General features: G+C 38.5%; 1 protein-coding gene across 1 annotated transcript in view; it reads left to right on the top strand.

Moving 5' to 3' along the window:
* LOC121508361 (voltage-dependent T-type calcium channel subunit alpha-1H-like) overlaps positions 1–27,967 on the top strand; it is a 111,162-nt gene that overhangs the window by 24,723 nt on the left and 58,472 nt on the right. Inside the window, exons 6-11 of the mRNA XM_041785157.1 lie at positions 2,662–2,821; positions 9,005–9,317; positions 9,425–9,517; positions 11,294–11,876; positions 17,117–17,493; positions 27,554–27,705. Coding sequence (XP_041641091.1) covers positions 2,662–2,821; positions 9,005–9,317; positions 9,425–9,517; positions 11,294–11,876; positions 17,117–17,493; positions 27,554–27,705 — 1,678 coding nt within the window. The remainder of the gene's footprint in view (positions 1–2,661; positions 2,822–9,004; positions 9,318–9,424; positions 9,518–11,293; positions 11,877–17,116; positions 17,494–27,553; positions 27,706–27,967) is intronic.

Below are 27,967 nucleotides of genomic sequence, written 5' to 3'. Positions count from 1 at the left end.
ATTACACATTGAAGAGGGTCACCAAACATACAATATATCAAATGAGACACTGTTAATAGTCTAATGAAGGGCAATATATTTTCCAAAAATATACTGAAATAAAATGATTCTCCCTCAGTGACCCTTTATAATCCAAAGGACAGGTATAAGGAGAGTCTTCTCTCTGTCTGTAATTTATTTGTTTTGACCAGTAAATTAAACCGATTAGGCAGCAAGATCTGTGACGGCAGGTGGAGCAGGGCAGAAATCAGCATGTCCTCTGTGTCAGTCAAACAAAAGCTTTGATCCTTCCGTCATGTATTTTCAGAGGTGCTGGCCTGCTTTAAAACAATCAGAAAATAGTATCTTATTTCTCTGTATCACCGCTATGTTTGTCTCTAGCAGTGCTTGCTCTAATGTGATCTCCCACCACTAGGGCTGGGCCATTAATTGAAAATTAGATTAAATCACAATATGGCCTGTTGCAATTTTCAAATCACAGAAGGTGCAATATTTCTTTGACCTGAAATGTCAAAATTGCAGATTTAAACTTTTTTTGCAGCAGAAATGCTGTGCATGATATATCATGCATTCATTCATGACTTTTTTTTTCTGCGAACTTTGTGATTTTTGTACTATCAAAAGGATATTGTATCAATTTAAGCATGTGGTATTAAAAAGTATCAAAGAATGGAAATTTTTAACATCTGATTAAAAAAATACAATCACAGTTAATTTCCTGATCAATAATATTAAAAGTACTGACCAAAAAAATCTTTAGCTCTTTAGTCTAAATTAACTTCCAAAAAACATTTTTTAATCATGAGTTGCTATTGATCTTTGGCTAGTAATTACAATTTGAAATCAAACTTTAGCAATCATCAGTGATTGGTTATTGATCAGGATTCGCTTTTGAAATACAGAGACTAATTGTGGCATTAAGTCTGGAAATTACTCAATCAGATTGGCTATGGAACTGTGACAGTTAATCGGAATTGGATTTTGACATTGTGCAGTTAATTACGCTTAGCTATCGGAATGTGGAAATTAATCACGGTTTGCTTTTGATGCACGGCGATACCGTAACATATTAAGTTTTTGGTGTTGTTTTGGTTCTCCTTCCCCCTTTGGGTCAGCCTCAGAGCTACTTAGCCTATGTGGTCAATCCTAAGAACATCCCTAAAATAGCCAAGCCATCCATTTAGATTTTGCCTTTCTGTTTTTTTTTTAAGTTAATAATTGTTGACATACCTACCCGTTTTATTTTGATTTATAGTCCTTTTTGATTTTGGTATATGCTAGTTTAGGGTGCACCTTGGGACAGCTTTTAAATGATGGTTGTAAGTGGATATATACTGGATTACATAATCACTATCTCATCAGGATTCAATTTTTGTCCTCAGGTGATTTGTTTAGTAAATGCTCAAATTTCCTTTTACCTCCCTGCTGATGATTTTTGGATTTCCAGCTCCACATTGTGACAATTTGTGTTTACACAGCTCCTTCAGGGAGAGCGTTTCTGGCAAAATATGCAACATACTGTATCTCCTGTAGACATCTGTTGTGGATGTAATTATTCTGGCGTTCTTTATATTGAGTAAAATGTTTGTCCTTTTTTTCGGTACCATAGAGAAGCTGCTGTCCATCTGCTGTCTGCATTTGTACGTGAGAATCCAGCAATCTCAAGTTAAATTCTAACCTTCGCCGTAGTCCACTCCATCATCTGTTTATTGACTTTGCTCTGGGTCACTCACTGTGTGTAATAAAAGAAATCTGACTCTTGCTACTTAGAGCTGTGACTCTACTGCTCCTGGAGCGTCTGTTGGCTGACTATTCATAATGATTGCACAATTTAAAAATGGCAAAAGGAGGGCAATTGATTTGACCTGCCTGAGTGAGTCCTTGTTGGTTGTAGAATTTACAAAGCCTTATTCGGAGAGAATGAGCAAATATGATGACTGTGCAGGCTTTTTTTAGCGTCTGTTAACTTGTCCAGTCAATCTGTCCTCTATAATTGGTGGAGCATGTTTCAAATGAGATGCACTTCCTACACTGATCATTGGATGTGGAAGCACCCTCAGCTGAAAGTCAGAAACCTCGTTAGTCAGAGCCCAGACAATGAAAAAGTGTCACTGTCCTTGTGCTCTCTGACTGCACTGTAAATTCCACTTTATTTTTTTAACTTACTCAAGCCGCTGAACTTTAAACTGCTGCAGCTCTCCTTTTGATGGATGCATGTGTAAACAAATCAGGGCACAGGGAACAAAGTCATGGGAATCATTGTGATGCTTGTGTAGTTCCTAACAGCTCGATGCACACCGGCCGGCCAACTTGAGTTTTTTTTTTTTTTATTGTGCACCATGACCTTGGCAGAGCGCAGACTTTTCTTCTGAGTGTGTTGGAAGTAGCCAAGTCAAGAGCAGTAAAGAGGAAGATTTCAGATCTGTGCTCTTCAGCAGAGTGGAGAGGAGGCCAATTATCAGTGTTTGAACTCTAATTATTGCCCATTCAATTAATTGCACTGCTCCAGTTTTCTGCAGAATACATTAAGGGATTTTCTCCTGGCTGGCTGACACTTCTTATGATTGACATTTAGTCTTAAAGGCAGTTTTTCATACACTGTGGCATCTGGTTAATTATATTGTTTTTACTCTTTATGTGTGATTGTTTGTGTGTTGGTAGGTATGCGTATCCTGGTCACTCTCCTCCTGGACACTCTCCCCATGCTGGGCAACGTGCTGGCACTGTGCTTCTTTGTCTTCTTCATCTTCGGCATTGTTGGCGTCCAGCTGTGGGCGGGCCTTCTGAGGAATCGCTGTTTCATGGGAGAGGACGTGAAGATGTGAGTAACCATAGTAACCGACAGATGTCACATAGCAGGACTCCCTGGCCTCATTACTCCAAACCTGGAGTCAGAAGTTTGCTCACAACTGATTAGCTTCTTTCACCCAGCTGTTATTTGTAAAAGGGGATCAATATCACGGATAGTCTGATCCTGTTTGTTCTCTAATCAGCCTCGTCCGGGAGGAAGTAAATGTGCAAATGTGTTTCCCGCTGGAACCTCAAGCATTACAGATCACAAATCAGGGGATTAAAAAGGCTAAGTGAATTCTGAGTGATGTTATTCAAAGAGTCAGGGGCTGCATCTGCACCCACCTTCAGAGTCTTGCTGCCACTCCTGTTCTCTGCTTCATGACCCCTCATGCCAGGCCCAATAACCATCTGACTGAGACTGCAGTGCCCTCCCCGCCCCCGTCCTTCTCACACAGTCTCAAAACAAAGTCATATAATATCACATAACATCAGCTAACACTGTGTTCACCTCCTGGCCTCACATCTGGTCGACCATCCTGCTCGGATATTAATCCCTGACATTGGTGTTCTGGCTTATGTCATTTTTGGGTGCATTTTGGGACAGCTTTTACTTTATGATACTAAGTGGATTGGTTACAGTAGATTAGTAGTATTAATAGCATAAATTGTTACATAATGAGGATTGGCAGTAATTTTATTATGCCAATTTGGGATTTGTTTAATTATTGTTCAAATTTTGCTTTCCAGTCACGATATAACTGAGGTGCCTTTGAATAAAGTGGCACCAGGGATTGTAGCTCTTTTGGCTGATGGATGTTTTTTTTTTTGGTCCTTTTTAGAAAAAAAAGGACTAGTAGTCCTCAATAAGAAATCTAATGTAGTGCTTAGTTCCCACAATAGGAACTAGAACTAATGCCTGATGGTTATAAACCACAGCGAGGTATACAACTGAAATAACAGTGGTAGGTAAAGAAGAAGGGCTGGGCTGGTTTCTATGGTAGCATCTTCAGCAAGTGATGAACACATGACCCAAACACCATGACCTTTGACCTTTTGCTTCCAAAATCTAACAGGCTTACCCTTGAGTCAGAGCAGACATTTGAGGAGAGTTTGAAGAAAATCCCTCAAAGCATTTTTGAGATAGCTTGCTCACAAGCAAGGGATGAATATGAGACCCAGTGACATTTAGTGTATATCTAAAACCTTGGTTCCCAACCTGGGGTCCCGGACCCCTTAGAGATTTCAGGGGGTTGTAAGGCTCTGTCTGCTTTGAGGTTGTAAAAATTAGGTTTACAGATATTCATCATGATAGATCACTTATAAACAAAATTTCTGAGATACCAGTAGGGTGGGCTAATCCTTTCACCCTTGAAGACATTTAGGCAAAATTGGGGGAAATGCCTGAGAATGTTTTTGCTCTATGTTCACAAGAAAGGGGTTAAAAATGAGGCCAATCCGCTTGAACTTTAACTTAGAAAATCAAACCAGTTCATCTTTTAGTCAGAATGGACATTTTTGGGGTAGTTTAAGAAAATACTTCAAAGCATTCTTAAGACACGGTGTTCACAAGGAAAAGAACATCTGTGCACATCTTTGAAGAGAATTCCTCAGAGCATTCTTGAGATATGGTGTTCATAACCAAGGGTTGATAAAAGGCCAAATCACTATGACCTTTGACTTTTAAAATCTAACCAGTTCATCACTGAGTCAGAGGAGAGATTTGTTCAAACCTTTGAATAAAATACCTCAGAGGGTCTTTGAGATATGTTGTTTGTAAGCAAGGGGTTAACCTGGGACTTGATGATCGACCTTTGCCTGTTGACCTCCCAAATTTTATTAGTTCATCCTTGGAGAGTGGACATTTGTGCAAATTTTGAAGAAAATTCCTCAAAGTGATCATGGGCAATCATGTTCAGAAACAAGGGGTGAAACTCTGAACCCTGACCTCCAAATTCTAATCACTTCACCCATTAGTAAGAGCGTTTGAGCAAACTTTGGAAGGGAAAGGAAAAGGAAATATTTCAAAGGGCTTGAGATGTGGTGTTCACAAGCAACGGTTTGGCTTCCAAACTGCCAGTTCATCCTCTAGTTGGAGTGGGTATTTTTGCAAATTTTTGGAGAAAATACTACAGAATATTCTTCAGATAACTTGTGCATAAGCAAGAGTTGAACATGAGGTTTGAGGAAATTGACCTTTGACCTATGACCACCGCAATCTAATCAGTTCAGTCTTGTGTCATAGTGAAAATTTGTGCAAATTTAGAAGAAAATACATCCCTTGTCGTGATGAACACGAGACTAAGTGATCAAGACCTTTGGCCTGCAAATATGTAATGAACATCAGGACAAATTGCCTTGACCTTTGGCTGACGACTTCCAAAATCCAATTAGTTTATTTTTCAATCACAGTTGACATTTTTGCCAAGTTTGAGGGTTTGAATGTTTGTGAGTTATTCTTTATAAGAATAGCTTGGATGAATGAATAGACAAACGGGCAGACAACATGAAAACATAATGCCTCCCCCTGTCTCAGCTATTGCCCGTGCAGAGGCATAAAGTAAAATAAAATTAAACCAGCAACAACAAGTGCATATAGACCAATCTTGGACTTGGTTATGTTTGATGTTATATTTTGGCTCTGGCAGCAGTGGACAATGTTAAGTTATGTCAGTGTAGCTAGTGGTCAGCAAGAAGCAACCAGGTGTTTAGATTAGATGTCTGCAAAGTAAACACAGTAATTTATTGTTATTACTCTTGGAGGACTGCCTGCTCCTTTGTTTTCAGTCTTTTGCACTATTTGGATCGGATAAGTTTTACCAAGGGAGCTCTGGAAATTTGGGATAATTGCACAGGAAACTGTGTTTTTAATCCTGTGCAAATTGCCCATGTCTGTAATTTGTGGAGTAAAAGTTCCAGGGCACATTACCTACCATATTTCAGTGCAAACATGGTCCAGAGGTAAATCTAATCTCGTGCAAATCAGTATCTCTCTAATTTAGAGTGGTAGTTATGTTTTGTTAGGGTCCCTGCAGCTTATCATACACCTTTTTCTGATTGATAAAATTAAAGAGACAGCGTAGGAGACAAAGTTTTGACACATATAGTTCATTTCAGCTCATAAATGTCTTTGTTTTACTAAACTTATTAATTTAACTCTGCTGTCCAAATGTGCGTGCATGCACCAATGCTCTTTTCCACACAGCACTTCTGCTCTGCTTCCTACAGTTTCTCTTTGAGCTTATAACAGTATCATTTAGACATACATTTAATGCATGACTCGATTTACATTTTGAAATGTGATGCTCAACATTCAGTGGCTAGGCTGCAACAGCTGATCTGTGCATGGAGGGCTGTTATGGATGCATAATGGTCCTAAATTTAGAGTGAGGAATAACATCAACAACATAAAAACTGTTAAAAGTAACAGGAGAGGTTCATATTTAACATTAGACGTCTCTCTTTCTCACACAGTTATGGGAGGAATGCTCTCTCATCCTCTGTCTGATCAGCTGCAGATGCGCACAGGTGACTTATGTTACCTCGATGGATAATGGGAGCATTTAAGGAGATATTTCATAAGTCATTGACAGCTTACTTCAGATCTAAAAAACAAACACAAAAAAAAACACTTAAGCGCATGTTGTCTATTGGAAAGTCTGGTTAACAGTATGTAAAGACACATGAAGGAAAAGTCACCTGCAAAATGTGATGTGCATAAATGTGCATTTTTTTGTATGAATTTTAGAAATAAAAATTGTGCAGCATGAAGCAACAAAGTTGTGACAGAGGGAGAAAGTACACTGATGGCATATTAAACTGATAATAATAATAATAATATGTAAGTAAATCAATGAATAAATAATAGTTTTGGCATATATATTTTTTACTCAACCAGTCTATTGAAGCAGTGACTACTTGCACCTTATGTCTTTTGTAAATGTTTCTATTTAAAGTAAAGATTCAGTTAGCACTTTAATATAATATTGTCATGAGTTTTTTTTGATAATGTGTGATAAGTTAAAAATTATAAGTTGACTGTAGTAAGAGTTAGCTACTTGTGGCTGCTGATGACCCTTATTATAGCCATCTTATTTTAATATTTGTTCACCAAACAAACAAATGCAGATGTAAAAAAAGCTTAACTCACGGTGTAGCAACATCTTTTGATATACCTTACATACCTAAACCCCCCTCCCCCACCGAAGAAAAATGCGCCAATGGGTTAACACTAGTCTGGTGTGAATAGTAGTTTTGTTTAAGTTTAAATAGTACTGTAGCTAGATGAGGCTGAAATGAAGCCATTTTTTTGTGTTATTTACTTGGAAATAACTAGTCTTAATTTGCCTGAAATCTCTAGGAGGAGAAGAAAACATCTTTCAAATGTTCTCTTGTTAAACTGAGGTTGGATCGATCATTTCTAATGCAGTCAAGGAATCTAAAAACTGATTGGCCTCTGGGACACAGTGTCAAGCAGATTGTTTGAGAAAGCTTTTGCTCTAAAATGTGTTATTGGCTGTATAGCTCATGTCTGTTTAGGGAGATATGGAAGGTGTTCACACATTTCTGTTGATATGATGTTGCTCTTGATATTGTTCCGCCTGCTTTTGCTCACCATATGGACTTGTTTTTTTTTTTTCTACATACATTAAAGCCTGCTTATGTATGATCGTCCATACTTCTCACACTACAAACATTCTACAAATAGAAACCATAACTCTTCCTATACTAAAAACAAGACCCGGGAGTAAAGATCTGCATAATAACAAACATGTAAATGGGATTAAATTTATTCACATTCCTATATTATGATAACATAAAAACAGGAAAGTAAACAAAACACTACAACATGGGCTTAAATTGATATAATAAGTCTTATGATATGGCTTTGCGCTTAGTTTCCAGTAATTCTCTGTTGTCTCGCTAGAGTAGTTCACTTCATAATGACTGCAGCACAGCATAGTGAATGATATTATGTTTTTAAGATGTTATTATGTGAAACAACTTTTCTTGCACTTTCTCAAGCCTCTTCTTGTGATTTTATGATGTTTTTTATGTGGAGCAGCAAATCAAAGCGCTCAGCCTGAGACTAAATTCCCCTCAGGGATGATGAAGTTTACTCGCTTTTTCTCTTGATGAAAAAAAAAACAGACAGAAACAAAAGCAGTGAACTAAAGTGAGGTATCCAGAGTCTGTGATTACATTTCAAACATACCACAGCTGTATCAAGACAGGCGATATCATGCTGTTGTTGGCTCCTGCTTTGCTCACATCTGGTCACTTCTACCTGCTGCATTTGCAAACAAAACTTATTCTACTATGGATTTTGTGTTCAGTTGGTAATTTGGATTTCTTTCTGCTTCATAAACAACAAAATGACCTTTTCTAATAATAAGAGAGAGAGTAGCGCTCCTTTGTGACCCCTCTCTACAACACACATGATTGATTGTTTATCTCTCCACTGCACCCGCCCTCTCTTCTTTTCCCTTCATCTGTGATTCTCTCTCCGTCTCCTCATTTCCTCCTTTAGCACCTCGGTGTATTTCATGCTGTCTTTCTGTTTTCTTCAATAAAAGAAGACCTTTTGTGCGAAATAAAGGTCAAGGAAATGATTCACCCTCCAAAAACAGTTTAACTTTACCTGAATTTGCCTATGAATCTGTATCTCTTCAGTTTTGTTTTCTTTGAGCCGTTTGGAGAAATAAATCTAGTTCTCTAAATCTCACAAATCCCATCTAAGGAATGAAACCAACACTATATTTACTGAACTTACAAGTATTTTTTTGCAGCTAGACCCATTTCTCTGTTCCATTGAGCTCAAATATCATCCAAAAACTATTAAAACACATCAGTGGATCACATGTTTTTCTTTGAAATTTGCTGGCTGCTTCAGTTTATTTTGAGTCACATACCCTGCTGTTCTAATTACCCCTAACAAACCAAATGTTGCTCCTGAAAATAGTCCCAAACAACTATAATATTTGCACCTGTCTGTGAAATTTCCACTTACGTCCCTTCCCAGCTCTTTTCAGAGGAAGAAACATCTGACAAATCAGCTTAGAGGAAAAAAGGCTGTGAATGGCTTCAAAACTGACTCCAGCATTGTTGGTTTTAGTGTTTTGGGGCATACATGCTGTTGTGTTTGGCACCTTAAATTTATTGAGATTAGCTTTAAAAGGATGTTTTTAATTCATATTTCACCTCTCTTCTTCAGGAGATATAACATTTCCTTCCTGAGTGGCTACTATCGGCCAGATGGCACTGATGACCACCCATTCATCTGCTCGACAGAGAGAGAAAATGGGATGCTTCGGTGCACCGATGTGCCTCGTCGCCGTGTAGCTGGGACTTCCTGCTTCCTGGGTGCCGAGGAGGCCCCACCAGAGATCGGACCTACAGTAGATAAACCAGTGTCATGTGTAAACTGGTACCAGTATTACAACGAGTGCCGTGCTGGGGATGTAAACCCACACAAAGGAGCTATAAACTTTGATAATATTGGATATGCATGGATCGCCATTTTTCAGGTAAACAGCTGCAGTATTCATGTGCAGGATGCACTTTTTCTAAAAGTGTGATATGAACAGGACAAACTACACAGCACTGTGACAGTGGTGTATGTGCTTTTATACAGGTGATCACACTGGAAGGTTGGGTCGACATCATGTACTACGTTATGGATGCACACTCTTTTTACAACTTCATCTACTTCATCTTCCTTATTATTGTGAGTACACACACACATTTACAGTTAGTTGGATAACACTGAGATGTGATGTGATGTGCAGGCCTGCCCAGAAGAGTTGTCAGGGCCCCTGACAAACCCAGAGAGTGGGATCTTCTCAGATGTGATTTATTGATGGTTTCATTGTAGGTGTATTGAACCAGTAGCATTGATGCTAGCATGTGTCCTGTCTGATTGTTCATTTTGGAGCTGAAGAGTGTCAAGCTATTACTGGTTTCTGATGTTGAAATTAATCATTAAGGCCATTTTAACCTCTTTTTACCATTTTTTTTTTGCCCATTTTTGGCACTTTTAACCCCTTTTCACCACTTTTCTACCCATTATTGCCCCCCCAAACAGTTTTTGTCACTTTTAATCCAATTTTGGACACTCTTCACTTGTGTTTTTGCCTCCTTTAACTCATTTTTGCTACTCAAAATCCTTTATTTGCCACTTTAAACCCATTAAAAAAATAAATTCAGTCCAGTTTTTGTCATTTTAAAGCTATTTGTACCATTTTTAAAATCCCATTTCACCACCTTATCCAACTCCCATTTTTGGCACTCTAAAGTAATTTTCATCCAATTTACCCCCTTTTACCACACAATTTTAATGCTTCCTCCCTTTTCTTTCTCTGTTCTTGCCACTCTAAACTCCTTTTTTTTTTTGTTTTTTGTTTTTTTTGTTTTTTTTGTTTTTTTTACCAGTTTTGGTGCCAAGTTGTGTCCCATTTAATCAGTTGTTATATTTTTGCCCCTTTAAACAGATTTTAACCACTTTAGACTTATTTTTGCCACTTTTTACCTAGTTTTTTGCCTCTGTTAACCAGTTTTTTGTTGATTTTAACCCCTTTTTGCCACTTAAACCCAACTTTTGACACCTAACCAGTTTTTGCCATGTTCAAAATCACCATTTCACCCCCTTTCTGCCCATTTTTGCCGCTTTTTGAACCTCTTATTTGCCACTTTATGCTAATTTTTTCCTTTTTTGTTGAGATGATTTAATATTTTCCCATTGAAGTTGTCTCAGTTTCTTCTCTGGGGCACATTATGGCTAAGCTATGAAGTCAGTCTTTACTTCACAAATTGTTATGTTTAATGTGCCCAACCACATAAAATTACCATAAAGAGGTCATTCTGTTTCATGAAAAGTGGTTTACATTTTGGAGAGGGCTTTATACCACAGTAAAAATAAATGAAAAAATATGTTGCTTTGATAAGAGTGGTTGTTACTCAGTTATAAAATGAAATGTGGTTATCACACCTTAACTTTATAATGGACCATAATTTTCCTAACCTCCATGGGCCATACATTTGGCAAGGCCCCAGAAGGCTCTCCCCTTTATCCCCTCTTATGGGCAGCCCTGGTCCTGTGCTACAGTGAATTCGATACAATGTTCATTTTGGCTACTTTTAAAATTTAGTCTTAGTCTTTAGGTGAAAGATAAGATCAAATTTACAGTCCCACTAAGTGAGAAATTTCTCTTGGGCTCTTCACCCATTCTGCAGCCATTAGACAACATTCACATGAAAAACTGTAACATAAGAGATTGATAAATACCATAAGAGAACCTTACTGAAGTGAAGAAGCATCAAGGAGTTAGAATGTCCAATTGTCAAGCATAACATTTTAGTCTCATTTTAGTGTCCGACTAAAACTGAAATTACTTTTCATCAGAGTTTTTATCACAAAAGATCTTTTTTTTGCTAGTCTAAGTCTCATGGAAAGAAAGTTTTTGACAAAATTAACACTGGTTTTATATGTGTGTCTTGTGACCAGGTGGGCTCCTTCTTCATGATCAACTTGTGCCTGGTCGTCATAGCTACCCAGTTTTCTGAAACAAAGCAGAGAGAACACGCCTTAATGAAATCGGAGCAGCATGCCCGCCAGCTCCACCAATCAGCTTCCACGTTAGCCAGCGACAGCCAACCAGGAAGCTGCTATGAGGAGATAATTCGCTACATAGCGCACCTGGGCCGCAAGGCGTGTCGGCGGCTGTCGCGCTGCTACGCCCAGAGACGCAAGCACTTCCACTGCGTGTGCATATGCAAGAGAGACAGGGGGTTAGGATCCGCCAGAGGGAGTGCTGTTGGAGAAATGAACGGACTCGCCCACAGGCACTCGGGCCACGCCCCAAATGACCTGTCGCACCTTCATCAGCTTTATCATCATCATCAGCAGCATCATCAGCAGACTCTGCCGCTGCCGCAGTCAGAGCCAGCTGTCAGTAAAGGAGGGAACGGTTTTAATTATCCCTTCATAGCGCCGCTCTTCAATCCCCTGGATGCAAAAGACCAGGACCAGAAGAGGCCAGTTGCCACGGAGACTGTCAACAGACTGCCTCAGCTGGTGGTGGAGCATGGTGAGAACGAACGTGTGTGAGTGTGTGTGTGAGTGTGTGCATGCTCCCAAGGTCATAGCTTGCCAACACGAGCCTTGCAGGAATGGATGCACAGATGTGGAGGCCCGTGGCAAAGAAAAACATTGGGCCCTCGTATTCTAGCAACTTTAGCACTTTTATACTTTGGCTTCAGCTTCAGTGTGCCTCTGTTTGCATAAATTTGTGAGCGATTCAGGCATTTTTTACTCTTCACTCATTCCTTTTGAGAAATAATCTTTGAGGTTCAGTTCACCGAAGTTACAAAAGAACATTTTTCCCTCTTACCCTGAGTCACTTTAGACATGCAGATCACAGACTTCTGACGCCTCTGACACAGCAGAGGTGAATTTAATTTAGTTTTTTATGTGCTGAAAGCATTTTTATATGAAAGAAGCACAGTTCAGCAGGCTAAAGGCTGCTCAGTTTTCTTATTACATTGACAACCTTTGGGTCACAGACATGATCAGGTCTACAAGGCAAACAGAGGTGTCTGACTATTTTCAGGTAATCAGCCCTAAGCTAACACATCTGTGTATCTCTTACATAAGATCACACCTGGGGTATTTTAGTCCCTTGGCCTTTGTGGAAGTGTAAATACTTAGAAAAGGGATTAAATGTGTAAAAGACAGAAAAGGCAAACATGCATCTACAACAGATGCACACTTCATAAACAAAACTATCTGACAGATGTTTTCATACATAACACAAAAAAGCAAATACATGGAATTAGAGCAGAACGCTTGAACCAAGTCTCCAGACGACTGAGCCCACATCATTTCTATCTGAATTAACTTTCTGTCCAGATCTGCTTCTCTGTGTTACATGCTTTGATTCCCTGAAGTCTGAGGGCAGACAAAGGACAAGATGTGAAAGTCAGAGAGTGATTACTCATGAAAAGCTAGCAGATCTTTGAGAATCTTTATTCTTATAGTACGTGTGATAACAGCCTTGATTGAAAACCCTTTACTTGTATGAAAAATGAAAATTTGCCTCACTGAGATTTTCTCAAAGTATTATTAAATTAAATGTTGACCAAATAAAGAAAGAGCATCTCCTTTCAGAGACAATGTCAAGTTACTCTGAGCAAACCTCACACCTTATTTTGTTTTAAGAACTCAGAAAACACCAAAACTTCCACTAAGAGCTCCCAGTTGGTCCTTAAGGATTTTAAAGGTGTTGATTTCCCAGATGTGAAGGGTTTAAAGGGTACTTGATAAGATTGCTCTTCCATCAAATTGGGGCACTTACTTTGGAGAAACTGAAAATGGATTTTCAGATTATAGCTGCAGAAACCAAGATATCCTGACTTAAATTCTTGGTATAGCCCAGTCTCTGAAATAACAACACAGCTTTCAGACTTCACAGCTGAGTTTCCTCCAAGTCTTCTATTAAAAATGTAATAGATAATCTCTGCGCCAAAGAAGTTATAACCCTGATTATATCGCAAGATTTTGTCTGGGACTGTTTTATTCTTTCCCAATGGTCAGTGTTAAGAAATTTAATTATGCAAATCTAAGAAAAAACCCTTTAGCTTAATGCAATCAAAACAAAAGTCTGTATATGGTGTATACAGTATATATATCACATACATGGATGTATAATTAGTATCTTCACCCAAGCCCATCTTTGGCGACCACAATATATGGGAACGCATCTCAAACTGACTGTAGGTCTAACTAGAAACAGGCATAGAGATGGAGCTGAGGCTGGCCTTTTGCCTACTGTCAACAGCCTCAGTGCACCTGCCCATCAGTCAGATCAGCTGCACCCCTTATTACGAAAGACTCCTATCCATCAAAACATCCAAATAGATGAGTCATAAGAGAATACTGCCCCAGTACAAGGTGTGCCATTCAAAAAATGGGCTATACAGACCAGATTTAGTTCACAAACACATTGATTTCTGCTTTTGAAATATCCACTGAATGAATGAATAGGCACATGTGACTTCAATGACACTTGAGGAACTGCAGTGTTTTGTACTAATGAATTGGCTTCATGTTTCAACACTAGAGGTAGAGGTTGAAACAAACAGATACGTTTAATACAACCCTCATATAGGTTTAACCAAGAAAGAAATTAGAATGCAGAGAGACGGCTCAAGATTTCTTCTTCCACTGAGTAATACTAAAGAGCAGAAACAATTAGTGTAAAAGAAAATATAATATATAGTGTGCTGTATGTATCAGTAGTCATAAAAAATATTTATGTGGTTAACATCAGGCTACATTTGTAAGTGACTTTCTTATTAGGTTGTTGATACCACGAAAAGTCACTGTGGCTGACGTTTGTATGTAATCCATCTTGACCATAACTGTATAAATCTATTTGTAAAGGTAGTGAGAAAATAATTTTTTTCCATAATATAGAATTCATTAACTATATCCTCAGTTGTGGGGGAGTCAGGAGTCAAAGTCTAGTTATGTTCTTCTTACAATCTTAAGACTTTGTTGAAAATCGTTTTACATTTTAGGAGCACAAAAGCTGAAAGATTTACCCAATTCAGAGTAAACCCTTGGGACTTGTAGCATTAGACAGTCAGTGGAGCGAGTTTGGTAATGTCCAGCTCAGCATAGATGTAATGTAAGATGGTATAAGTCCAATCGGGGATTTATAGATAAAAACATACAAGTGTTTATCACACCTCTGTGCCAGAGACGTCCAACCAACTTTGATGTATAGAGATCACAGTGATGAGTGTTATAAGATCCCTACTTATGAATCTATGAGCAGAGTGATAAACTGTGTATACATTGGTATTATTAAATTACTGGTAAAATGAAATGTTGATACAGATATAATACATATCTGCCCTGATTATTGTCTAGACCAGAGGTTCTCAACCTTTTCAGCCCACAACCCCCAAAATAAAGGTTTCAGAGACCAGGGACCCCCACTGTACCTGAAGATGGTTGAACACAGCCATGCACATTCAGGAACAGTCATGTGCAGACAAGGCTGCCCATGAGGGAGGATGAAAGGGAGAGCTCTCTCTGGGGTCCAGCCAAACTGGGGGCACAAGGAGGTCAGCAAAATAATGATCCATTGTAAAGTTAGGGTGTGATATCCATATTTTATATCTTACCGGAATAATAACCCTTCTTATTAAAATAAAAAAAATTTTAAAACTATTTTGTGCTGTAGTAAATAACCTTCTATCCATTTGCCTCAAAACATAATTTAGATTGGTTAAAAATTGCAAAAATTGATGGAAAAGGTGGTGAAATTAACCTGACATGCCAGATGCATTTGTTTCACACATCCATCTGGTAAACTCTCATAGACAGCGTTTGGGAAAGGGCAGAGCCTTTGAAAAAAAACTTGGAGGATGATTGGATGAACGTTCTGTCACGTCTTTACGGGCCAATCAGAGCAACAAAACACGTGACGTAGCCGCTACCAAGCTTTGCAAGGTTAGGTGAAATGGGATAATAACAGAATATGGGTTAGAAGTGGCAAAAAATAAGCAACAAATAGCAAAAATGGGTTAAAGTGGCCAAAAATAGGTGGAAAATTTGGTGCAATAGGATGAAAAATTTGTTTACACTGGCAAAAATGTGTTAACTGAGGCAAAAAGGGAGAAACTGGCAGAACTGGTTAAAATGGTCAAAAAGGGTATAAAAAGTAGTAGAAAAGTGGTTAGAATGGCAATATTGGGTCAACAGAGGCAACAATAGGCAAGTGGCAAGTGAAATTTGAAAAAACAGGCAGAAAAAAATGTGGTGGAAAGGGTTTAAAGCTAAAATGGGTCTTAACTGGCAAAACTGTGTGATAATTGGCAAAATTTGTGTAATTTATAAAATATTTTTAGTTTTTTTAAGGCATCTGGAGATGCCCTCCCAGTGTTTTGTTACCCCCAAGGGGTCTCAGCCCCCACATTGAGAACCACTGGTCTACACCAATAATCAGTCTACCCCTAATAAAGAGATTTGCACAGATGTTTGGAAAAGATGCCCTTCTCCTGACGAGCTTAGGAAAGAGTTTGATTCACTACCTGGCTCCACTGTTAGTGAACGACAATGCCTAATGTAGTTTACTCCGTGGGGTGGCACACACCATACTTTGTCATGTTTTGTCACTCCGATTGGCCCATAATGACTATGACAGAACGTTGTCCGATCACCCCTTAATTTTTTTTTTAAGGTTTTGCCTTTCCCAATCACCGTATATGGGGAATTGCCCAGATAGACCAGAAATATACACCACACAGTGAATTATAAAACAGTCTATCTAGCTTGTCAGGTTGTGTGAGCACACTTGGAAATGTATATAGGAAACCCATTTCTAAAACACCCCAAGCATTTTCCTAGAAAAACGTCCTCTGTGCAAAAATTTCATATCTTCATCCATCGGAAAAACATAAATACTAATACTCTTCCATCTGTGGTATCAAGCGATGATATTGGCATACTGAAATATCAGTCTGGCACTCATTTTCTCAAACACTTAAGAGCTCCTGCAGTCTCAGAATATATAAAGCATTTTTCTGAGTCGTCCTCTCATTGATTATGAAACTAACCTCAATAAGAAACATCAGTTAAATAACACACAAAAGACATCATAATTTAATATTATTCACTTTAAATTTTTATTGTAGTTGGGACCCTTTTCCACAGACAAAAAGTTGAGTAGAAATAATTCAGCATGCTGTTTTATGCACTGGGGATTCTGGGCCCAAACGCTGAGAATCACAGTGTATTTTATGCATATGTAATGCAGAGCCATTTTCTTTTCTCAAGTCTGCCTGCTCAAAGTTTCCTTGCAGCCCACATTATCTATAGACACACACCACAGACCGGCTAGATTGGATTTACTATATCAGTCTCCAGTGAAACATGAATTTGTTGTAATTGTGATGACAAGTGAACTGCTCGTGCAAGATTAGCATTTGTTGTTATGTCATTGGAGCGTTCCTCCCGAGCTGCTGGCTAATGAATTCTGCTGAAATCTTACTCCCGCTTCAAACCCCCCCCAACACACACACATATTCACACATCCCTGTTCTAATAAAAGAACTCCCCCTCTGCACAAAAGCATCCCAACTGCTCAGTTGCTTCCATGTTATTGAATTTTGTCTCCCAGAAATGAAATGACGATGCTCTCCTCTACCGAGCAGCCAATATATATTGTATGACATAATGTCAACATCCTGAATAAACTATTTATAATCCTTCCGTGAATGTATGACCTTTCTATAATGCCTCCTCCTTCTGTCTGTGCAGGTGGCTGTGCTGGACATCCTGCTATAACGTTGCCAGGTGAAGTCCCAGTAGAGTCGCCATCATGCCCGTATTGCATCTACTATAATCAGCTGGGAGACACTGAAAATGTTAATGAACAGACTGAAGAGCAGCAGCATGGGTACGGCAACTCATGCCCTGGCAACAGCCCATGTCATAGTAACAGCCCCTGCCACTGTAGCAGCCCCTGCCGCGGCGATGCACAGGTGTCGGAGCCAAAGAGTAAGCTGCTGGTGCGCTGTTGGGCGGGACTTCGAATCAAGCTGGATCTTATTGTTGGCAGCAGATACTTCAACAGAGGAATCATGATTGCCATCCTTATTAACACGCTGTCAATGGGCATTGAGTACCACGAACAGGTATGTTTATGCTGCTGTAAGAGGCTGCATGTTTCTCTGTGTGTATGTGCATCTGTGTGTGTTTATGTGACCACGCTTTGATTGAAAAAGGATGTGCTAATCACTGCGTGCGGTGGAGTCAATGAACTTACTCTCCAATCAACACTTACAGCAGCAGGCATATGGGATCACAACGTGTGCATGTGTGAGTGGGTGCACACACATGTATCAGGAGATGGAGAAACTCATAAGACCTGAAGTGTTAATTAAAGCCTGACCCTGGGACAGGAGAGAGAGTGAGCTGTGTTGAGATGGGGCAGAGTGAGAGAAGCGAGCAGGGGTGGATGGAGACGTGAGGAGGAAGGGGGGGGGGGCAGATCTGACTTTGTGATTGGCTGAAAGGAAAGAGTAGACTGTGGGAGATGAGGGAAGATTTCATTTGGCCCATTTCCTGAACAATATAACAGATCTGGATGGCCTTAACTTCTTGAAAGACTCAAGGATAAGGCTACCCTTATTTGATCCTTTTTTATAATAGAGAAATGATCTAAAGAGCCAGAGCCAACAATGAAAATGTATAAGTGTGTTTAGTATTATACGAATACGTTCCCAAGGACATCTGTGGCTTTTCTTCTCTGTGCTACAGTAAAGTGAATCTATTCAGTACAAATAAAGAGCCATGCAGTTTCAGTGGACAGCATTCCCTCGTCTCAGGGAACATGGCCAGAACAGCTTAGTCTGAAACACTTCAGGGACTTGTTTTCTGATCTCTGGAGAGTTCAGTCTGCTCTGTGTCAGGAAGATGTCACTGAGCATGCTCAGACACACGGTTACATGTTTGCTTTGCTTTGTTGGTCTAATGAGTCTGGTAGAAACAAGCCACAGTTTTTGTGTTCCCTTTAAAGATAAAATGTTATCCAAAGGCATCATGTCACTCTATCTATGTATACAATCGTTGGAAAAATGAGATAAAAGACCTAGATAGCCTAAGGAGTGATAGAAAACAAGGCAAGGCAAATTTATATTTATAGAGCAGCATTTATTCACAGAGCGATTCGAGGTACCTTATATGGTTGAAGCTGAAAAAATAAAGTATCAAAACATTACAAAGCCAAAGTATATAACCCTAACATCAATTGTTTTTTATATCTTTAGATTGCTTGATATAAAGAACACCCTCTTTAGGCCTGAATCTTCAAAGGTTTTTAAGGCTAAACTAGAATTAGATTGGAAACGCCTCAAGTCAACTCATCAGTTGTTTTTGTTTGTTCCTGTAGGTTGTGTACCCCAGAAGGATATATACTGCTAATCCCCCAATATTTTATTGGACCTCAAACCCAATGTTATGTAATATCTGCAGAAATCAGACATGTTAAGGAAGATCATATGATCTTATGAATTAAAAATTAAAAATTCACTTTTTTCCTGTGGAAAAGTTCATTTTCCATAAATTCTAGATTTATCTCATAAAAGTAAAATATTTCATTACTTTTTTGTTTTAATCTTGATGATTACAGCTTACAGCTCACAAATATCAAAAATCGGCTATTTCAAAATATTACAATATTGTGGAAAGTCCAGTTGCAAAGGTTTCCTGCACCTCCATTCTTTTACTCTAGTTCAGTACACACAACCACAATCATGAGGAGGACTGCTGACTTGACTCTTGTCCAGAGGACAATCACTGACACCCTCCACAAGGAGAGTAAGCCACAGAAGGTCATTACTGAGAGCAGGCTGTTCTCAGAGACTGTATCAAAGTATGCTCATGGAAAGTTCACTGGAAAGGAAAAGTGTGGTAAGAAAAGGTGGACAAGCAACAGGGTTGAGCTCAGCCTTCAGAGGATTGTCAAGGCAGATTCAAGAGCTTAGGGGAACTTTACAAGGAGTGGACTGAGGCTGGTGTCAGTGGATTGAGGGCCACCACACACAGACGGATGTATTGTTCTCGAGCCACTTCTGAATCACAGATGCCATCAGCTTCTCACCTGGGCTGAAGAGAAAAGGAACTGGACCATTAGACCATTAGAGAGATTTAAAATCCTGTTTTACATGAAGTTCAGTTTAATTTATTTTGAAATCAAGGTCCCAGAAAAAGGAGGAGGTTTAGAAAGGCCCAGACTCCAAGGTGCTTGAAGTCCAGCGTTTTCAGTTTCCACAGTCAGTGATGGTTTAGGGTGCCATGTCACCTGCTGCTGTTGGTCCACAGGTGTTTATCAAGTCCAGAGTCAACGTTGTCAGCCATCTACTAGGAGATTTTCATGCTTCTATACTAACTGATACAGATTTCATTTTGGGCAGGACTTGGCACATGCCTACGGTGAAGCCTAAACTACCAGAAACTGGTTTACTGACCATGATGCTTCTGTGTTTGATTGGTCAGCCAACTGGTCTGACCTGAACCCTGTAGAGAATCTCTGAAGAAATGTCAAGAAGAAGATGAGAGACACCAGACTCAATAATATAGACAAGCTTTAGGCTGCTATCAGAACAACCTGGCCTTCATAAACCCCAGCAGGGCTACAGACTGATTGGCACCATGCCACATCACTTAAATGCTGTAAGTTGTGCAAAATGAGCCTCAACCAAGTACTGAGTGTGCAAATGAGCATAATTTTCCTGAAGGTTAACATGTAAACTGTAATGATCAAGATTAAAACTAAAAAAAATATTTCTAAAATGAATCTAGAATATATGAAACTTTTACTTCTTAAAAATCACTGGAGTAAATAAACTTTTTCATGATGTTTTATTTTTTAGATGCACCTGTATATTTAATAGATTAAACTATAACAGACTTCATGTGGATCCTCTGAATGTCTTAAATCAGGGTTTTAAAAGTTATAAAGTTATTTTCTTTTACTTGTGAGAGGTCTTAACAGTAGACATTAAATATTTAACAGCACTTTGACTGAAACGTGTCTCAATACTTTATCAAATCTACATTGTTTTATTAATGTTAAATATATATATTTTATATTATTGTGTTTTGTGGATTTGGTTGTCTGTTTATCACTTCAGTGCATTTATGGCAGCATGTTACATAAAAAGAGAAGAAGATGGGAAAAGCTTGTTCAATTAAATTTGGCTTGAAGAGGAAAAATACCGGGAATGGATGGCAGTATGTGTTTAAACATTCATTGAAGATTTAGGAGCGTGTTTTATGAAACTGGCATTAGAGTGCTGTGAAAGGTAAAGAAGTAGTATGAGTATGTTGTACGTTTGGCTAGTCTGGGAGATGTAATGAAGGTTTGGCCGAGGGGGACTCAGGATGGTGATTCTGTCTCAGGTGTCATTCTGTCTGAGCTGATCTCAACCGGGACTGTACCTAGAATTAGACAAGACATGGGAGAGACGGAGTTAAGAAGAAAGGGAATAAGTCAAAGGGAGGAAGGGTGGGTTAAAAATGATAGACAAAAGGAGTGGAGTGGATTGGCTTTGTTAAAGTTGGCTTGTCGGGTGATTGAGGGTGTGGCTCTGCTCCCAAATTAAGTTAACACCTTGACAACATTATGAGTCGACCTTGAAAATAAGCTTGAAAAGGTTTAGATTTAAAACAGGAGAATCAAAGCAGGCTAGTCTCTATAGGAAATCTGTAAGTCAGCACTAGGAAGTGCAAAACTTTGAATTAATTAGTCCTTGATTTGTTCATCAAAAGGGCTTTATAACAGCGATAACTTTGTTGACTAAAAGTATGACACAAAACAACAACCTTTTTTCCATGAGAAAGATGAGAATAAGACTTGTTCAAAAGATCTTTGATAATAAAAGCTATTATGAAAAGTAAGTTTAGTTTTTGTCAAATAGACTTGATGAGAATAATGGAATATAGTTTTCAGTTGATATTTAAAATCTGTCCAAATACAAGCAGAGATGAGGTAGTTATTTGTTAATGCCTTATTTGATCTACACAGCTTTGTGTTGATCTAGATTATTCTAACTATTTGTAAAGAATACAAAAATTGGACATTCAGATTAAACAGTTTTTCAATCTTGGAAATTACATCTTCAACACAGTAAATTTACTACTTCAGTATTGTAAATTGGTTATCTCATAGAATTATAATCTACCCTTGAAGCTTTACCTAATTAGATTTTTTTCAGACTTGATCAACATGTGCACTGGTTTTATCCTCAGCATACAGTTGGTTTCAAAAATACTCTCTACTTTATCTTTTTAAGTTCATTAATTCAGACTAATTAAATCGGCATTTACTGACATAAATGTAACTTCGCGTGGAGTAGGGCAACCCGTCATCTATGCTCGTCGAGTAAACATCATGTTTGATTAAAAATGCACATTTCATGTAGTCTAATGGCCTTATATTTTTATAAAATATGATTTTTTTCCGAGTAATTGTAAATAATGCCCCTGATACAAACTGAATGGATGAATGAAATGATGTGGAAATATAACTGTGTCTCAGGCTCTGTCAGAGGGAGGAGACAGAGAGAAAATTCCGGTTTATTGAAGAAAACCTGCTTCTGACCAGGTTAGCTTCACAGACTCGGTTACCATAGTAACTGAGTCAGAGCTTAAGTTTCCTCTTCTTCTGAATCAAGCTTGACTCAGCTGTCTTTCTTGGGTTTGAGTTTCCCCATTTTCTCCGAAATGGAAATCTAAGATTTTCCCTCATTTCAGGATTATCAGACTTTGCTTTATGAAACCCCTGGGGGAGAATGTGCATGTTTGTGTTTGTGTGTTTTTGTGTGAAGCCATGTAACAGAGAGAGAATGAGCTGTTAGGTAGGTTGAATCTTCACTTCTTCTGCCTTTTGGCTTTAGAGAGCGGGAACCCCAGGGTTTTGCATGGTGAAATGTGGCACCACATTCAGGCATAGGGAATAAATGTTTGACATAACATTTTAACTAAAATAAGGATTTGTTTTGGACTAAAATTTTACTTTTTTGTTGACTTAAAAGACGAAAACATATAAGGGTAAAAATAACTAGAATATGACTAATACTAATAAACACATCATATTCAGTGGGCAAGGTTTTAGTGCGGGACGTTTCTTCTGATTATGGATCCAAAAACAACTCTGAAAATATTGGACTCCGTATGCAGAGACCTTAAGACTAAGACTAGATTTAAAAAGCTGTCAAAACTATCATTGATTCAGTCTTCAGTCTAATTTTTAAAAGTGCTGCAACCCTGATGAAAATCCAGTAATAAGGAAGAAGCTATCAGTTTCAGGGGGCCGATGGCTGAGCTGTTTGGTCGTCCCTTGTGTACAGAGGCCATCTTCCTCATTTCAGACAGCCTGAGTTCCAGTCCAACCTGCAGCGTTCCCTTTCTTTCTAAGCAGTGTAGTTCTCTATCCACTATCCTAACTCACTAAAGGCATTAAAGCCCAAATTCTCACCTATTTTATACAATCTGTACACTGACGACTGCAGAAGTCCCCAACCAGGAAGACACATTCTAAATTTCACGGATGATACAGTGACAGTGAGAGTGTTTCAGGGGGAGGAGGACAGTACCTGGACCAGTGCTGGATTATTTTATTCAGTGGTGTGATGACTCCTTTTTAAACCCAAATGTCACAAAAACTAAGGACATGTGCAGTGATTTTAGAAGAAAGCTGAATCCAGCTCTCTTAACAACAATTAAGGGGGAGACTGTGGAGCCTGTTTCCAGCTACAAGTACCTTTTTGATAATAAGCTTTCTTTGAACTGATGTGGTTAATAAAAAATCACAGCAGCAACTGCACTTCCTCCAGGAGCCCAAGCAGTTAGGGGTGTGAAGCAAACTAATGACAATGTTTTAACACTGTATGGTTCAATCTGTCCTGACCTTTGCCACTGTCTCATTAGAAGATAAAAAGAGGTTAGAACACATTGTTAAGGTTGCAAATAAAATTACTGGTATTAAATTACCTTATGTGTCTCCAGCTTTACGAGAGGGTAAAGTCTAAAGCTGAGGATCATACAATGTCCTGATCATCCTCTTCATGCTGAATTTGAGCTGATTCAGGTTACCAAAGGCCAAGTCCAACAGGATGAAAAATTATTTTATTACTGAAGCCATTACAAAACTGCATTCTAAAAATGAATAAATATGATGCTCTTTTTTACTACAGATGTTTGGTGATGTCTTCCAATGATGGTTTTGTCTTCTGTTGTCCTTTAACCCCTTTTTGAATTTCAGTGTTTAGTTTGAATTTGTGTGACTGCGTTTCTCATGTTTGATGTTTTCACCTGGCAGCAAAGTAAATCTCCCTTAGGGGACAATAAAGTTGGAGTTCAATCTTTAAAAAGAGAATATATGAGTTTCAAATGACTGAAATGTAGATGGCTTTAAAGTATTAAAAAAACATTTAAATTAAACAATTAATTTGTTCTAGATCACCCTCTTAAACCAGAAACTTGTCACCATTACACAAAAAAACTTTGAAAAACCATCTGCTGGCATCACTGCAACATACTGGGAAAAAAATGCAACTTACTTAGTTTCCAGAGTTCTATACATATGTGTTTCCTCAAATTAGTTTTCAAATATGCCAATATTCTCAGCCCTGACTGTCTGTCGCAGAGTTGTTCAAAGACAGGACAGTAGCGGAGTAACAGGAAGCACGGCAAATGGAAACTGTAACATAAAACATTGTAGAATTACATTTGGACGCTCAGCTTTCTCCATTAAAGATGTTGGACTCACATCACAGATTTAAATCTTTCATAAACAAAGGTAAAGTGCCGACTGAAAACAACCAGAGCTGTACTCATCTTTACTGCTATGTTTTAAATGTCCAGTTTGGACTGGTTTAGTTTGGATTTAATAGGGGTTGACTGATCATCAGCTTGACTAGTTTTTGATGCTGATGTCTTCCATTTAGCCGATTATTCGTAGCCGCATTTTATTTAACAGATAACTAGCCAAAAACAAATAATTCAGAGGTGTGCTACTTTGGCTTCACTGCAAGGTGTGTCTTCCCCTCTGGCTTTGTTTTCAGTCTTTACAGTCTTACCTAATGTTCAGCCCACAGCACTATCTGACTCAGCTACCAGCCAATCAGCACTGACTTTTGGGTGGCACTGACACACAGAGTGTACGGCATCACTTCCTGTTTCCTGCTGCTATTGTGTTGCTCTATGCTGTTTTTCATGTTTACAGAGCTAGTGCTGATTTTTTTTTCCAATTTTTTCAAATGCAATTTTACTTCTGCCACATTAAGTACATTTTGTTTGTCCTAGCAGATGCGTTTTGGTTTCAAATATAGTACTATATTATACTACTAATTATCAGTATCGATATCCAGCTTGAAAAACTCAAATTGGTCTACCTTGATGTGTTGTTTATTTTGGTTATGTATTTATAGTACTCTGTCTTGATATTGTAAAGCACTGTGCTGTTTTATTCTGATGAATAGTGTACACTTGTATTCACTCTGTTTACTCAAAGGTCCAACTAGGGACGGGAGTTGGAAATTAACGATAGCTATAAACTCAGTGCAGCACATGAACTTCATGCTCATGCTGAAATTATGCTAAACTGCATCATTCCCATTTTAAAAAGATTCAAATGTATTCAAATAAGAGGAGATTAAAACCTACAGGCACTCACAAATACAGATGTTTAAAGGCCTGGTTTAAAAGAGCTACCAGATTGGAAAGCATTGGGACCTCTGGTAGCTTATTTTGATTTAAGGATAATATGACAATTTTTGTAATTTTTTTTTTTTTTTTTTTTTTTTTTTGCCATTTGAAAGCATTTCTTGATGATGCCTTTAAACTACTATAAAACTGCATCCTAAAATCAAGTTTTACATTGGGTTCCAAATTATTATGCAAATAAGATACCAATCAAACAAAAATTTGATTTTTAGTTTTTTCAATTAAAGTTTTTAATTGCACTACTTCTCCTGTCAGTTTCCATCATTGCCATCAATCTCAGACAGGTTTGGTAATTAGGTGAGCCTGATTAAAGGGAAACTACTTAAGGAGGTTGTCCCACATTATTAAGCAAGTTACATGTTTCAAGCAATTTAGGGAAAAAGATCTCTCTGCAGATGGGAAGCCTGAAATAGTGCAGCATCTTGCAAAAGGTCTAAAAACTGGATATTTCAGGAGGAATGAAGAGAGATCATCTTACTGTGAAAAGATTTGTGTGTCATTCAGAGCATGGACAGGTTTGTTCAGATAAAGACGCATTAAGGGACGTTTCTGTAAGGCAAATTCATCGTATCTAGAGAGCAGCAGGGAAAAATCCACTAAGGAGTAGCAAACAGGTATTTGAAGTTGTTGGTGCCTCTGGAGTCCCAAGAACCTCTGGATGCAGGATCCTCCAGAGGCTTGCTGATGTGCATAAAGCTGTATTTCAGCCACCATGAACCAGCACACACAAGGAGAAACTATTGCAGTGGGCTCAGAAATATATGTAGACTCATTTTATAAACAGTTTTATTTACTAATGAATGAAGTGCTACACTGGATGGTCCAGATGGATGGAGTTCTGGATGGTTGGTGGATGCCCACCATGTCCCAACACGGCTGCAACATCAGCAAGGAGGTGGTGGAGTGATGTTTTGGGCTGGAATCATAGGAAGGGAATTAGTAGACCCCTTTGAGGTGCTTGAAGGGTTTAAAATGACCCCAGCAAAATATAAGAAGTTCCCAACTGCCAATTTCCTGCCATTGTATAAAAAGGAGAACTATGCCTTCTGGAGTAAAATCATTTTCATACAAGACAACACACAAACCCATGCTGCAAAAAAACAACTGAGACTTGGCCACTGTGGGTATAAAGGGAGAAAAAAATTCATGGTGTGGCCACCATCATCCTTTGACCTCAATCCTGCTTAGAACCTGTGGAGCATCCTTTAAAGGAAGCTCTGAGGATGATTGGCAGTTTATGTCAAAACAGCAGCTCTGGAAGGCAATTCTGGCATCCTCAAAGGAAATCCAGGTACAAACCATACATGGACTTACTAGTTTAATGGGTGATGTCCAATGAGGGCTCCTATGTAAATATGGAACTTGATCTGTGAAGATGTTTTTGATTGAAATAGCTTTGGTCTGAGGAAAATTACCACTTAATACAAAAAAAAAAAAAAAAATTCTGTTTTCAGTCCTTTAGAATCTATTGAGTGTTTTGAAACTCTGTTTGCATAATGATTTGGAGCAGTGTATTTAAGTTATTTTGAAAACAATGCCATTGTCATCATTGGTAATTTTTGTCAAAAAAGTCCAGATTACAATATAACTGTTGAAGAATAAAAAATCCTATTGACTGCCAATTATATTGACTATTCAGGAAAAAATGAACACAAACAGTATATGAATGATAATTTGAAACACAGTGTAGAGACTCATTTAATCATGGATCATTAAATATTCCCAAGTAATGAAGGCTACTGATAAATCCAAACAACTGATGGTTAAATAAATGGTTGTCAAATAACTAAATAATGTGGATGTGACAGATTTGATCAAGAAAATCAGTGTTACGATCTAAAGTGTGACAACACATGTTGAGTTTAATTATCAGCTGTTAATGAGCTCCTGTTGTGCAAACAAAAAGCAGCACAAACAGAGGTGTGACTCATTTATCAATTAACCTGAGAGTGATATTTGTGTGTGTGTGCCGTTGTTGAGTTTCTTGTTCAGTCTTGACAGATATATTGGCTGAAGTGAGCACAACTGTTTCGTTTTTTCTTCTGCTTTCTTCTCTGACTTTAGCTTTGACAACATGAGAAAACTCAACTGTAGATGCACTCCCAATTGTGCTTTCAGGATTGACTGTTTACTTGTAATGCCTCTGAGGACAAAAGTGGGCCGCCCTAAAATTTGAGAGCCACTACTTAAAGTAGTACTATTAATAATGAAAGTGCATTGACTCTGTCTGCTCCAAAGGATTGTGGGAAGAAGCTTGACTGTGTTCACATCCTGGGGCAGCTCCCCTTGGAGACTTTATTCACATAAACCTAAAATGTTGCCTTTGGTAGCATTTTAAATTCATAACATGTTTATTTTACTGTGAGTTTCACTGCCAGTCTCCCAGTATTTTGTTTATTTGTCAATTTTTCTCTCTTCCTGTCCCATATCTCCACATCACATGTCTTCTTTTTCCCTCCTTTTCAGCCCCAGGAGCTGACAGATATTTTGGAGATCAGCAACATGGTGTTTACGAGTCTGTTCAGTCTGGAGATGTTGCTAAAAGTCCTGGCTCTTGGGCTTTTTGGATACATCAAAAACCCCTACAACGGCTTCGACAGCGTCATTGTCATCATCAGGTTAGACTCCAATAAAGGATCTTAGTCTGACAGTTTATTGGAATTTCGTTGAAATACATTCGTCTTGTCATTTGAAAGTCCTCAATGCGAGTCAGCAGTATTGCATTTACATCATCTGAGACTGTCAGAGTGATGCTGGCTCTGGCATTGAGGCCATTAAGTTGGACTCTTTCAGTCCAGAGGGTCTGTATTCACTCCATTATGTAGTACTACAAGCTAAATTATGTATTCACACTTGAAGTCTTTGCTTGTTTACTGTGCC

Source organism: Cheilinus undulatus, linkage group 4, assembly GCF_018320785.1.
Source record: "Cheilinus undulatus linkage group 4, ASM1832078v1, whole genome shotgun sequence".
NCBI lineage: Eukaryota > Metazoa > Chordata > Actinopteri > Labriformes > Labridae > Cheilinus > Cheilinus undulatus.
The sequence above is the reverse complement of the archived record's forward strand: the minus strand, read 5'-3'. Positions and strand labels throughout refer to the sequence as shown.